At 39.9% G+C, this 12,961-nt stretch overlaps 2 protein-coding genes across 2 annotated transcripts; both read right to left on the bottom strand.

Moving 5' to 3' along the window:
- Positions 1-1,929: 1,929 nt before the first annotated feature.
- On the bottom strand, positions 1,930-3,817 carry LOC126798510 (trimethyltridecatetraene synthase-like). The gene is made up of 2 exons (XM_050525507.1): positions 2,907-3,817; positions 1,930-2,677 (listed from the first exon to the last, which is right to left on the bottom strand). Exons 1-2 carry the CDS (start codon positions 3,804-3,806, stop codon positions 2,048-2,050), a joined length of 1,530 nt encoding a protein of 509 aa, XP_050381464.1. The 5' UTR covers positions 3,807-3,817; the 3' UTR covers positions 1,930-2,047.
- Positions 3,818-7,871: 4,054 nt separating this feature from the next.
- LOC126799462 (PR5-like receptor kinase) lies at positions 7,872-10,454 on the bottom strand. Its single transcript, XM_050526666.1, is given in 4 exon segments — positions 7,872-8,524; positions 8,527-9,159; positions 9,257-9,292; positions 9,655-10,454. Coding segments are annotated over 4 exon segments (1,749 nt in total). The 5' UTR covers positions 10,241-10,454; the 3' UTR covers positions 7,872-8,030.
- Between the last annotated feature and the right edge of the window lie 2,507 nt (positions 10,455-12,961).

Consider the following 12,961-nt stretch of genomic DNA (forward strand, 5'->3'; position numbering starts at 1 on the left):
TCAATTCTCCAACTTATTGAGTTAATTTTGGCCTAGTTACCTCCTAAATCAAAAGAACCCCTCACACCCTCATACGCCCACGATACCCGAGAGATGAAGAAGTTCCCAAAGATCGCCCAACAAAGCTTCGCGCCGGATCTCTCGTCTTGGATTTTGTCATGAACCCTCGTCTGGTCCTCCCCCTGGAGGCACCCTGCCTACTCGACTCCCCCACGGAGCCCCCCCATATCTTGGGGACACGTCCGCACGTGTGAGAGCTTGGCGACACAACGACATTGATGCCGAGATGGTTTTGATACCACTTGTCACGGACCTAACCATTCAGCTGCCACAATTGGTCCATGTAGCACTTCATCCCCATTGAGCCAGCCTTATCCAACGGGGTAATGCACTGGTTTCACCCTGCCTTGTGCTCATCAGGGGATCGGCTCCAGACCCCGACCAGTGTATATGGCGGCATACTCCCTTCTTCAATGTTAAGTCTCCGACTAGCGACAAACTCCCCAAACTTAACCGGGTCGGCCTGTCTGACTCCCTAGGAAGGAGAAACCATATATCTCTCACACTCCTGATCCTAGAGCAATCCCACATATACATGAAGCTCATATAACCAACGATACCCACGATAGACACTCCCGAAAACGGGACGTGACAATATGCTTATTAGGACTCTGGCGCCCTTAACAATGTCCTAAGCAGCAACTTGGCAATCTTCACGGGCCAGTCTTGATACCAACAATGGCCCCACAGGGTGCAACCTCATTGTTCTTTAGCAATGGCATCAATGTATAGTAAGTTGACAATGTCCTTCTCGTCGACGCATCTATCTCTTCCAATCACCATGTCTAGCTCCTCTGTTGCCTTCTTAAAAATCTTTGCCTTCATTAGGACTTCCGACATACTCCATTCTACAGTGATGGCTGAGCTCTCTGTTAGCAGCATCAATGTTGTTAGAAATGGTAAACAAATCCTAAAATTTAACCCATGACGGTGTTTATTGGGATCAACTCTACAAAGAAGTGGAAGTAAGAATTGAAGGTTTGGAATAAGTCGAATAGACCTTTTACTAATTAGACTCGGATGACATGTGAGAGAACCAGTAAATTTTAAAAGCCTGGATTTCAGGTATCCGGGTTTGAGTCGCTAGCAATATTAAGCTTTTAACAGCATGTCATATTATTTCAGCAATTACATCTTGATATTTGCTGAATAGTATTGTTGCACAATGGAACCAGTCATACCTGGCTAAATGCCTTGACCCATGCCTTTCAAGTTTTACTTCAAGATTAGGATCAGCAGCAAGTTGCAACAGCACATCGACCATATCTTTTGCAACAAAGTCAGGTGCCTTGCAATTTGAAATATGTTCTTCCAACACATATGATTTTTAACAAGAATCAAATATATTAACTGATAATTGTAAAAGGAGCATCAGATACACTCTTTTGAACACAACTCGGAGACTATTTCATATCCTATGAAATTCCACGAGGGTTTGCAGTTTGATAGAATTATATATATATATATATATATATATATAGTCCCTATCCAGAGTGAAGGTTCACTCTGAAGTTTCAGAGTGAAGTTCCAATTTTGTCACACTTTTCGGTCAAATTTTTTCACCATAAGTGATTCAATATCTAGGTATGCTATTCAAGATCATCTCTACAAAATTTCATCTAAATCGGACATCGTTAAGGTATTGAAATTAGATTAAATCAATGAATGAATTAAAACTGTTCAACGTAAACCGTTCGTGTAAATCTCAATTTTGAAAGCTCAAATCATTGTCAAATTGGATGAAACTTTCTAGAGATGATCTTTGCATGTCCTTCTGGCTATGAGATCATAATCTTTTCGCCTTTCTCGGATCAATTGGTGTGCTTGTGCTTGTCAGAAGACAAAGTTATGCTTGAATCAGATTTTAGGTAACATATGAAATTTTAGAGATATAAATATTACCTTGTTTAATGGGGCGATGACAAAACAAAGTCTTACATATGAAATTTTAGCATACACGAAAAGCCATTGATAGTAAAACCATAAATCATAGTGAGTAAACATGAGCAGGAAGACGAGGTTCGGCGACAGCGACAAGAGGGAACTTTTTGGGTGTTGAAAGCCCAAAAATTTCTTCCATATTCAAATCTCTTTCCTTCATGCCGCCAGGCAATCTCCATCTGAAACCATGTAAGATATTCGCCAGACTCGACTGAATGACCTTAATGCCAAGACTGTAACCAGGGCACATCCTCCTCCCTGACCCAAATGGCAACAGCTCAAAGTCTTGGCCTTTGACATCAATATCCTTACCGACGAACCTTTCAGGGCAGAACTCATTCGGATTGTCCCACAAGTTAGGGTCTCTTCCTATTGTCCACACACTTACTAGAACTCTGGTGCCCATAGGAATGTCATAGCCAGCTACTTGGCAATCTTCACGTGCTAGTCTTGGCACCAACAGGGGTGCCACGGGGTGCAGCCTCATGGTTTCCTTGGCAATGGCATCAATGAAAGGCAAGTTAACAATATCCTTCTCCTCGACCCATCGTTCTCTTCCGATCACCCTGTCTAGCTCCTCAGTTGCCTTCTTGAAAATCTCCGGCTTCCTTAGAAGCTCCGACATTGCCCACTCTACCGTCACTGCTGAGCTCTCTGTTCCACCAGCAATTAGGTCCTGATGGTCACGGTCAACAAAAATATAAATTAATATACACAGTGCTAATACTCCAATATGAAAGTATAAATTTTTAGAACATGGCCGGACATGCTTTATATTCCCATGCCACCCACTATGTGTACATAAAGGACCTGGACATTATTTTACACTAGTGGAGGATGACTAGGACTTATTTTAAGTTGTTGTGGTTTGTTATATGTATTATTGCATACAGAAATGATAGTACCTGAGTGAAGGCCTTGACTCCATGCCTCTCAAGCTTAACTTCAAGGTTGGGATCATCCGCTAGCTGCAAGAGCACATCAACCATATCTGTTGCAACAAAGCCCTTTGCCTTCTTCTTCTCAATATGTTCATCCAACACATGCTCCAAGAATTTATCCAGTTTCTTGCTCAGAGCCTTCATTCTCTTTATATACCCCTGCAAGTCCAAGAAATCAAGCCAAGGAATCGAATCACCAATATTCAATACTCCACTTAGCAAGAACAGCTCATCAAGCATTTTCTTGAACTCGTCGGGGCTGACTATCGCCTCCTTTGACTCGTCGGTGTACTTCTTTCCGAGCACCATCCGGCTTATAACATTAAGACTCACAGTGGAGAGGTGGTCTTTGAGCAAAATGTTGGTGTTGGAGGACTTATACAAGCCTCTAAGCAAAGCACTCATTTCTTCTCTTCTTATGTATTCATATGACTCTAAACGTTTGTTGCTGAAAAGCTCCATGATGCACATTTTACGAGCCTGGCGCCAATATGGGCCGTAAGGGGACCAAGTGATGTCCGAGTAGTTGTAAGTTGTGTGTTTGCCGGCCGCGAACTTGGGCCGCCCGGCGAAGTTGACATCGTGAGTTTTGAGGAAGGCCTTGGCCATTTCTACGGAGGATCCCACGACTACCGGAAAAGATCCGAATTTGAGCTGCATGATTGGCCCATATTTTTGGGAGAGGGCATGGACGGAGCGGTGGGGGAGATCGCCTATGAGGTTAAGGTTTCCAATGATGGGCCATGGTTTTGGGCCAGGCGGCAACTTAAGCTTGCGGCGGCGGAGATGGCGGGAGAGGAGGAGGAGGAGGGCTAGAGCTCCCAGCCAAGCCGCTGCATATGTAACCCAAGTAGTGGCTTCCATTTTTTAATGTGGAGAAGAGCAAATTTGAGCTATAATGCTTCCAGTTGCGGGGGAAGGTTATATATAATAGAAATAGACAGCGTGGTTTGTGTCATCATTATTTGACTAATTAGTTAAACTAACTAAAGAAAACACCCTTTTCAGACTTCCATTTATAAAATTGATTGAAGATTTCAGTTCAGATTAACTATTTGTCACTTTTCACTCCAAGAATCTGCAACGTGATTCATACACCGTTAGCCACATGATTCAATTATAGAAAAGACTAGTCGGTGATGATCACTGTATCTCATCAGCAATATATTGGTATAAAGCAAAGTAGCCTGCTTATTGGTAGAATAATTAGTATCTTTTAACACCAAGAAACACAATTTGGTTGTTGAATCATCTTGATTTTGTTTGAGGGTGAATTAGATTAATCAAGTGAAATTTCTAGGAGATTAGTAGTAGGACAGTGACTAAACTTTGGTGTTTTGGTCCAAATCGCTTTTTCAAATACATTGGTCCTTAACAAAAACTTCAATATTAGTGTCTTTCAATAGTATTTTCGAAAACATGGACTATTCACCGACTCAATAATTTATGTATTTGGTTGGTGGGGAGGAGTGATAGAATTGTCCGTTTGCTCAGAGAACCATTTTCTGTTTCTTGTCAATTTCTTAGAAATTATTTGGTTGAATCAGGATACTGAAACATAAAGGCCGTGACCACTGCCCTTGGCTAAGTTGGTAAGAGTCTAGCTGGGCAACCCCCGTACTGAGGTTCGATACACGCTCGGATCAGAGTTTATATTAATCTATTCTTTGTGGCAAGGGAAGGAAACATTTTGACATAACCTCCGCCGTTGATTGACCGATCCCATCAAAAGAAAGAGAAACTTATTAGTGGGAATCTTAAGTTGGACGACTGCAATCTTTCATCACCTCGGCGGTCATATCATGTTCCGACGAAAATGACGGGAATAAACCAAATTTGAGATGCATGATGGGTCTATACTTTTTGGTCAAGGAATGGACAAACGGTGGGGAAGATGGCCTATATAATTGAAGTTGCCAATAATGGGGAGGATGTGGGCATGTGGCCAGAGAGGAATTCCTCTCTACCACGGTTTGGGATAGGAATGCAATAAGTGTGTTCCGCATACCGTTGTATTGGTTTGTAGGTTTTTTTTTTCATTTCCTGAGAATGGTAGTAGTTTGTGGTTCAAGTGTATGTGGGGAAATTCAAAATCAAGTACACCAAAAAATAATTTTCTCAACATTACACTATTTTAGAATAAAAATTGCTACTATTTTTTTAAAGGTAAAAAATTGCTATTATTTTGAAGTATAGGAAAAGTAATATCTCTTCACTAGTGTATATATAGCTCAAGAGTTTTTTTCACCAACAGTCCCTCAACTCTGGTGTACCTACCAATGTGATACCTCAACTCTTAATCGTACCAATGTGATACCCAGACTCTAGTATTGCTATCATTGAAGTACTTCCGTCAGTTTTTTTTCAACTTCTCCGTCATCTTGGTGACGTGGCAAGTACGTGAGGCCCACAAAAAGGGTTTAAAGACAAAATTAACCTCATCTGAGAGAATCAATGTTTTTCCCGCCCTTTACCTTGAGAAAGACACCCAACAATTCTAATTTTGGCGCCAATTTTCCCTCCATACTCCTTAATTTGTGTCTCTTATCTAAACTAAAGAACTACCGCCAACCAGTCGACCACAATCTGATAAAACCTAGATCAATCTTATTTTCTATTTTTACCCTAGCACTTGTTAAACTAACAGAATAAATATATAAATTTATATGGAACATCTCATTTCCACAATCTCATAAGAATATAGAAACACATAACTTAACGAAATTCAAATACATATTTAAATACAATCTCATTGCCACCTTTTATGTTAATCTGCCATGACAAAAATCTTTACCAAACACAGCATAATGATTCTACGAAACTTTTCAATCTTGAGCTTAAGACTTGAGTAGAGAAAGAGGGCTAGGCCCGGGGGGGGGGGGGGGGTTTCAGGGACAACACAGCCTACCACGAAACTTTCAATCTACAAGAGCAAAGTTTTTTTTTTTTTGACTCTTAAAAAAAATCTTCCACCAGCTGGCAATTTATCTTCTACATTGAAATTGACATTTACTGCATTTCCATTTGACCTTTACCGACAGAGTTTGGTAAAAATTCAAAATGTGTAGAACGTGTCAAAACAAGGGCGGGATTCAATCACTAGGTAATATAGCAACCATGGGTTTTGGTGTGCCGTTGCTAGACAATTTTGGAAAATGATCTAGACCAAAATAGAAAAACATGACAGGTACTCTGTTTGCCAAAAATGAGAAATCTTGCCATTACTAAAAGTTGCCGGATCAAGCTTGACCTTGTGTTTTCTTACAAGGGGCGGATCGCTGTTTATCCAGACTAGATTCCCACCATTCTTATCATTCTCTTTCATCGGTTGAGAGAACAGTCGGGATAAAACAGGAAGAAGAATATTTCGGAAGGACAGTCGGATTTAACACCCTGTTGACCGGGTCTCCGATCCGACCGTCTAGTGTTCCGATAAGTGTTCCGGTCATTTTTACGATGTTGGTGATACCAAGTTGGGGAGAGTTGGAGAATTCCATGGCCGGAAAAGGTGATCATGGTGTTTCAGAAGACACTGATTCTCGGATTCCGGGTGAAAGCGATGAGGAAAGTTGTGTTGAAGAAACGGCCGGTGGCAGCTGGGAGGATTTGATTCCGGTTATTGCGGCGGAGGCGAAGGTGTTTGCGGTGGTGGTTTTGGCTTTGTGCACCACCAGCCCTCCCATTGGGATTACATTATCAGCTGTTCTGTATTTGTTTCCGGAATTTACGTGTAAGCACTTTTCTTGGTTAATGGAGACTTGCTCGAATGCGAAATCGGGTTTGCGATATATGGCTAAAAGGATCGGCTATGCAGTATTGGTTTTAACGACTGATGTGAGGGTTGTTAGAGTAAAGAGTGATGATGGTGGTGTGTTTGAATTGGTTGAACCTGAGGTTGAATCAGATTCGGACGTCTCAGACTCTTCAATTGAAGAGATTGATGCTGTGAAGCTTAGCGCTAGGGTGTGTTTTGATGAAGGTAATAGTCAGAAGACTAGTTTGATTGAGTATTTGGTTGTTGATGATGAGAAGTGGAAGAAGATTGATGAGGGTGATCATACAGATGACTTATCCGTTAACGTTGGTAAGAAGGGTAAGAGTAAGGGCAGAAGAAAGTTTGTGCCTAAGATGGGAGCAGAGTTTATAAAGAAGATTGTGCCCAAGAAATTGCGTAATAAGAAGAGTAAGAAGCATCAGTCTGGGACGGAGCCGGAGCCAAAGGCAATGAGTTTGCATAGAATGATGGATTGAGTGTACAAGAGCACTTGTAGAGTTTTGTCCACGAACTCTTCATCCTGTATCATCATTTAACACATCCAATCGAAAACCACCGTCTAATATCTGTCCAGAGACTCAGAAGCGGATTCCAATACCAGAACTACAACCTTTGTTGTACAGGCTCCCACAGTCACAGGATCGATTTGCGCTCTACCTGTGGCACTGCAACTACACTTATACGAAATGCAGTAGGGCAAAAGTAAAAAAGACAGATTTTGAACGTCATAAGAGTAGGTGAAAAGAAAGAGGAGGTAAGGTCTGTGGGAACGTAAATCTCACTCTTTTAGGACTGATAGTTTCCCAGAATCATCTCGGGCGACTTTTACAGTCGTAGTTGTACTACTACTATTGCTCATGTCAATTACAAAATTCGTTTTCCGAATGTATCTAGCAAAGATCCTTTTTCACCCGGGAAATGTTGACCCAGCGGAATTTGTAGAACCTTTTAAGTGCACCCAGTACATACAAAACCTGGAAACCTTACTCATTTATCTTTATTCAACTCCATAGTTTCCATCTCTTCTGATCAACCTGATGCATGATTTGAAGAAGGACTAACTAACTCTCATACATCTCATGATCATTGCTTATTTGCCTATACTAAATTAAACACCAAAAACGTTAAAATTAATCAAATGACATAGTCGTAGCAATGGAAGCATGTAACAACACCTCAGAAAAATTGGTAAGAGATACATTAGAAAAACAAAAGCAAAAACGTTGGAACTTGGACTAGGCTATTTTTATAAGTTGAAAGCTATAACTGTTTTTTTATTCAAGTTAAAATTATAAAATATCAAAAATTGGGTCTCACCATGTTTCAGATTCTGGGGGTTTAATCATAGATTCTTCTGCATCACTGCTAACAGTTTGCTCATTGATGGCTGGTTCTGTAGGAGTAAACAACAAAGGTTTCGGTGGAACTGTCAAGGAATGAAGGGGTCCTTCCAACATCTCTACAACTTTGCTCATTGATGGTCGATCAGATGGCATGGTTTGAATGCAACCAAGACTAATTAGTATCATCTTCCGTACTGTTTCATTCTCCTCTTCCGGAATTGTGCTGAAAAAGCTTTCGTCATTACCTAGCTCCAGGTCTTTGTAGATATAATTTGGAAACATTTCACTTGTATGGGACACATCAGAATGTAAATTTCTTCTTGCCCCAACCATTTCAAGAACCATCATCCCGTAGCTGTAAACATCAGACTTATGCGAGACTCCGCCAAAGTTGCGACTAAATACTTCAGGTGCAATGTACCCTGCCGTTCCTCTTGTTCCCAACATTGACACGATACTTTCCTAGTCTTGCACAGTTTAGCAAGACCAAAATCAGCTATTTTTGGACAGAAGTCTTTATCCAAAAGAATGTTTTGTGGCTTTATGTCGAAATGCAAAATTCTAGTGTTACAACCACGGTGCAAGTACTCCAGTCCTCGCGCTACCCCGACTGCAATTTCAGATAATGTGTTCCATTCTAAGTGGCAACTTGCCTCTAAAGATCCTTGGTTGTTTATAAACTTATCCAAGGATCCATTAGGCATGTATTCATAGATCAGAGCCCTTTTGTTTCTCTGGTAACAGAATCCCAAAAGTGTGACTACATTGACATGGGAAGTTCGACCAATGCTAGCAACTTCATTAATAAATTCTTCTCCATCACCCTTTGATTCACTTAGGACTTTGACTGCCACAAGAGGGCCATCCGGCAACTTTCCTTTGTACACAGTTCCATATCCTCCTTTACCAATTTGATCTCCAAATGAGTTGGTCATTTTCACCACATCTGGGTAACTATACCGGTTGGGGGCAATCGATCCGTAATTCCTTATAAATGCATCGATGTCCAACTCATTCCTCTGTCCTTTTTTGAGGAAGATCATTTTCTTCCTTGATGTGTACATAATATATATGACGATTAGGAAAGCCCCAGAAACTCCTGCAGAAATGCATATGTGGATAAAAAATTGAGTTTAGATTGTGAAACCATGATAGAAATATCAAATGTAAGTTATAAATACACCGTATGTACGTACCTATGATCTTATATAGAGATGTTGAATTTGAACCAGCTATAGAAAAAAAAATTGTTAGAGCTCGAGGCTTTTCAATAGTGGCATAATCATCAAAGTTGCGGGCAACATGAAAGTGACATAATGATCAAGGTTGTAATTCTCATCCAAAAATTAAAAAGATCAACGTTGTAACATAATCAAATAGCGACAATGGTTGACATTGTACTGATGATGGTGCCCCTTAGGTATTGAATATGATACGCGCATTTATAATTTATATTTTTTTTTGTCACTTGTTATGTTCTTGCGCTCCAACAAATGTAAGTTACTAAAATATCAGCTAGAAAGCCATCTCATCCTAATTGTGGTTACCAGCTTTTGATTTTAATTTGCAAAAGAAATAATGAAATCATCGATACCTGGTGATGAATTGGGGGTTGCTGAATCTGAACCACATGTTGTTGCTGAAGTTCCATTCTGGCAAAAGCAAATGAAGTCAAGACTAGTAGTGTTCTGCCCACAATATCCTCCAGAGGCCGCACAGTCGTTGCAAAGACCATTAACATTATTCTGCACATTCAACTCAAAACCACCTTTTACATAAGCCTGGATGGTTGATGTTTGATTGTTGTCGAGCGCATTAGCAGCCGACGCAGACACTGGAACCAAAACCACAGATGTACAGATGGTATCTGGATTCTTAGCAGTTTGCTTCTCTGTGAGAAACGAAACGGTGACGTTACTGCTGCAATAATGCGTGATAGCAGAAACATTAACCCCTGATGATACTAGAGTTGCAGACAAACTGCATCCGTAGTAAAAAGACACGTTTTGAGGGCCAGATGCGTAATGAAACAGAGAGTAGTTGAGGTCTGTGGTAATATAACTCGAAGGACAGAGAGTCGTCCAATAATCCTCCCTTGCAACTGTCACAGTCGGAATTGCTGTAGTAGTTCTATTGCTCATGTCGAGAAGTCTGAAATCGATTTTCTTCATGGTGATCATCGGGACATCGTCATCAGTGCATGTAGCCCCAAACCCGGATTTGCCACAATATTCGGGTCTGGTCCCTCCCCAAAAGGGGTAAGAGATGTGGCTCTTGACGCCCCCGCAGGTAATAGGTTGGCTGCAGTTGCCATATTCGACTGTGTCGGCACATACACTGAATGGAAGGTTGATTGAGAAAGAGAACACGATCCAAAGGAAAGGCAGAAGGGAGTAGTTCATATTTTCTGGATGAAAACTGGGAGCAACCGAGCAAGGCGAAGAAATTGATATTACGTAGAAAAGGGTTGCCAATTAGGACTAACTTGCAGCTATCCCCGGGCCCTTGAAGTGTTCAAAGAAGTGACGTGATGTAACAACTGCTGGGGTAGAAGATTCCTAGCTACACGGCTACTCCTTGTGCCAAGTTTTATACAGTTGAAAGGTCTTCAAAATTTATAATGACATAGAAGTCCTTCTCTCCCAATAAGAACATTTAATTTTTCAATTTTGTGATGCGGAGGTGGTGGCAGGTGAATTGGTGATGACGGCAGTTCGCAGTTCTGGAACTGGAAGTCACTTTGCAACTACAATCCTCAACCAATGGCCCATGCGATGTACGGTTCAACCAATCTTACATAATTGATAAAACCCAAAGAAGGAGCCAGTTTACGGCCTTGTTTTCAGAAATATGGTTGTAAGTAGGCTCAAGCCGCTCGTGTTCGGTTCGATTTTAGCTCGTTCGGCTTGAACTCATAAAACAAATGAGTAAAGTTTGAGCTCAATATTAAGCCTGATCTTGAAAATGAGCCGAGTTTAAACAACAAATATTCGGCTCGTTCGACTCGTTTAGCTCGCGAGCTAGCTCGAACTCGTTTATTAAGTTTGACTTAATAACTTTTATAATATATATATAATATAATTTTTATATGAGAAATAATATTAAATATGATTATAAATAATAATTAAATGAAACCATAATTTTATTGTACATTATATAAATAGTGTTTATTATGAGCCATAATTCGATCAATTCCATAAATTTTTCACCATCCCAAATGACCATATCCTTAAAAAACAAACAACTCACATTGTCAATTCGTCATTGACCACAAACATGTACTCTACTATTCTATTCTTTCTTAATTAAAAGAGATTTTATATGATATTATGACATCAAATTTAATTTTATTTTGAATTTTTTTATTTTAAAATATTAATTTCAAATGATTCAAGCCGGCCTAAGCCGAGCTTGAACATGAAGGTAAAAAATCAAATTTTAGCTTGATTCGAACTCGATCGAATGAAAACAAGTCAAACATTAACAACCTAGTACTCAGCTCGACTCGGCCCATTTACACCCCTATTCAGAAAGCCCCAAAGAAAATTAAATGTTAAAGATGTAAAACTCCATATAAAAGGTGTAATCAAGTGTAATCCTAAAAATAAACTAAAAGTTACAGTACATCATCTTCTTCAAAACGGAAATAAACACACTGCTGTTGTCGTCGGTCCAATATGCTGCTGTAGAAGCTCTGTTTGCATTTTCAATCTATGTTCTATTAACAACAAGATATAAAAATGAAAATAAACGTGTCTTAATTATACACTTAAGAAGTTAGATTAATTAAATGCCATAGTCGTAGCATGAAACAACACCTTATGGGAATTGGTAAAAGCTTGTCATAAAAGAAAAAAAATTGAAACTTGGAAGAGGCTATTTTCACAAGTTAGGAGCTGGTTGCCTTTTGTTCGTGTTATCATATTCAAAATTGGGTCTCACCAGTTTCAGGCACTTGGAATTGGGTCATATGATAGAGATTCTTCTGCATCACTGCTAATAATTTGTCATTAATGGCTGATTCTGTAGGAGTAAACAAGATGAAACTGTCAAGGAATGAAGGGGTCCTTCCAACATCTCTACAACTTTGCCCATTGATGGTCGATCAGATGGCATGGTTTGAATGCAACTTCCTTACTGTATCATTCTCCTCCTCCAGAATTGTGCTGAAATACTTTTCGTCATTGCCTGGCTCCAGGTCTTTGTATACATAATGTGGAAACATTTAACTTGTATGAGAGACATCCAAATGTAAATTCCTTCGATCACTATCAAATTAACTCCCTGATAAAAGTAGAAGTACTAGATGCATAAATAGAAATGTATATTGATTCATAACTTCTTACACTGAAATGTTCTATAAATAATCGAACACATATTTGTATATTCCTACAACAAATCACTCCTTAATTGGCTCCCCTTGAATCACGCCCTAATTTGCTCCATTACTCACGTTAATACTCCCCCTCAAGTTGGTGCATACACATCAACTATGCCCAACTTGCTAAGTGAGTCATAAAAGGCCTTCTTAGACATTCTTTTTGTGAGCATATCGACAAGTTGCTCTTCTGTAGGAACAAAAGGAAAGCTAATGATCTTTGCGTCTAACTTCTTCTTTATAAAGTGACAATCAACCTCCATATATTTTGTACGATCATGTTGCACATGATTTTGTGAAATATCAATAGCTGCCTTGTTGTCACAGTACAGCTGCATAACACACTTAGACTTAATACCCAAATTTTGTAGCAAGATTCTAAGCTATAACAATTCGCACACTCCCTGAGCCATACTTTTGTACTCTGCTTCAGCACTAGATCGAGCTACCACATTTTGTTTCTTACTCTTCCACGTAACAAGATTACCCCCAACAAAGGTAAAGTACCCTGATGTGGATCTCC

This window comes from Argentina anserina, chromosome 6, assembly GCF_933775445.1.
Source record: "Argentina anserina chromosome 6, drPotAnse1.1, whole genome shotgun sequence".
Lineage (NCBI taxonomy): Eukaryota > Viridiplantae > Streptophyta > Magnoliopsida > Rosales > Rosaceae > Argentina > Argentina anserina.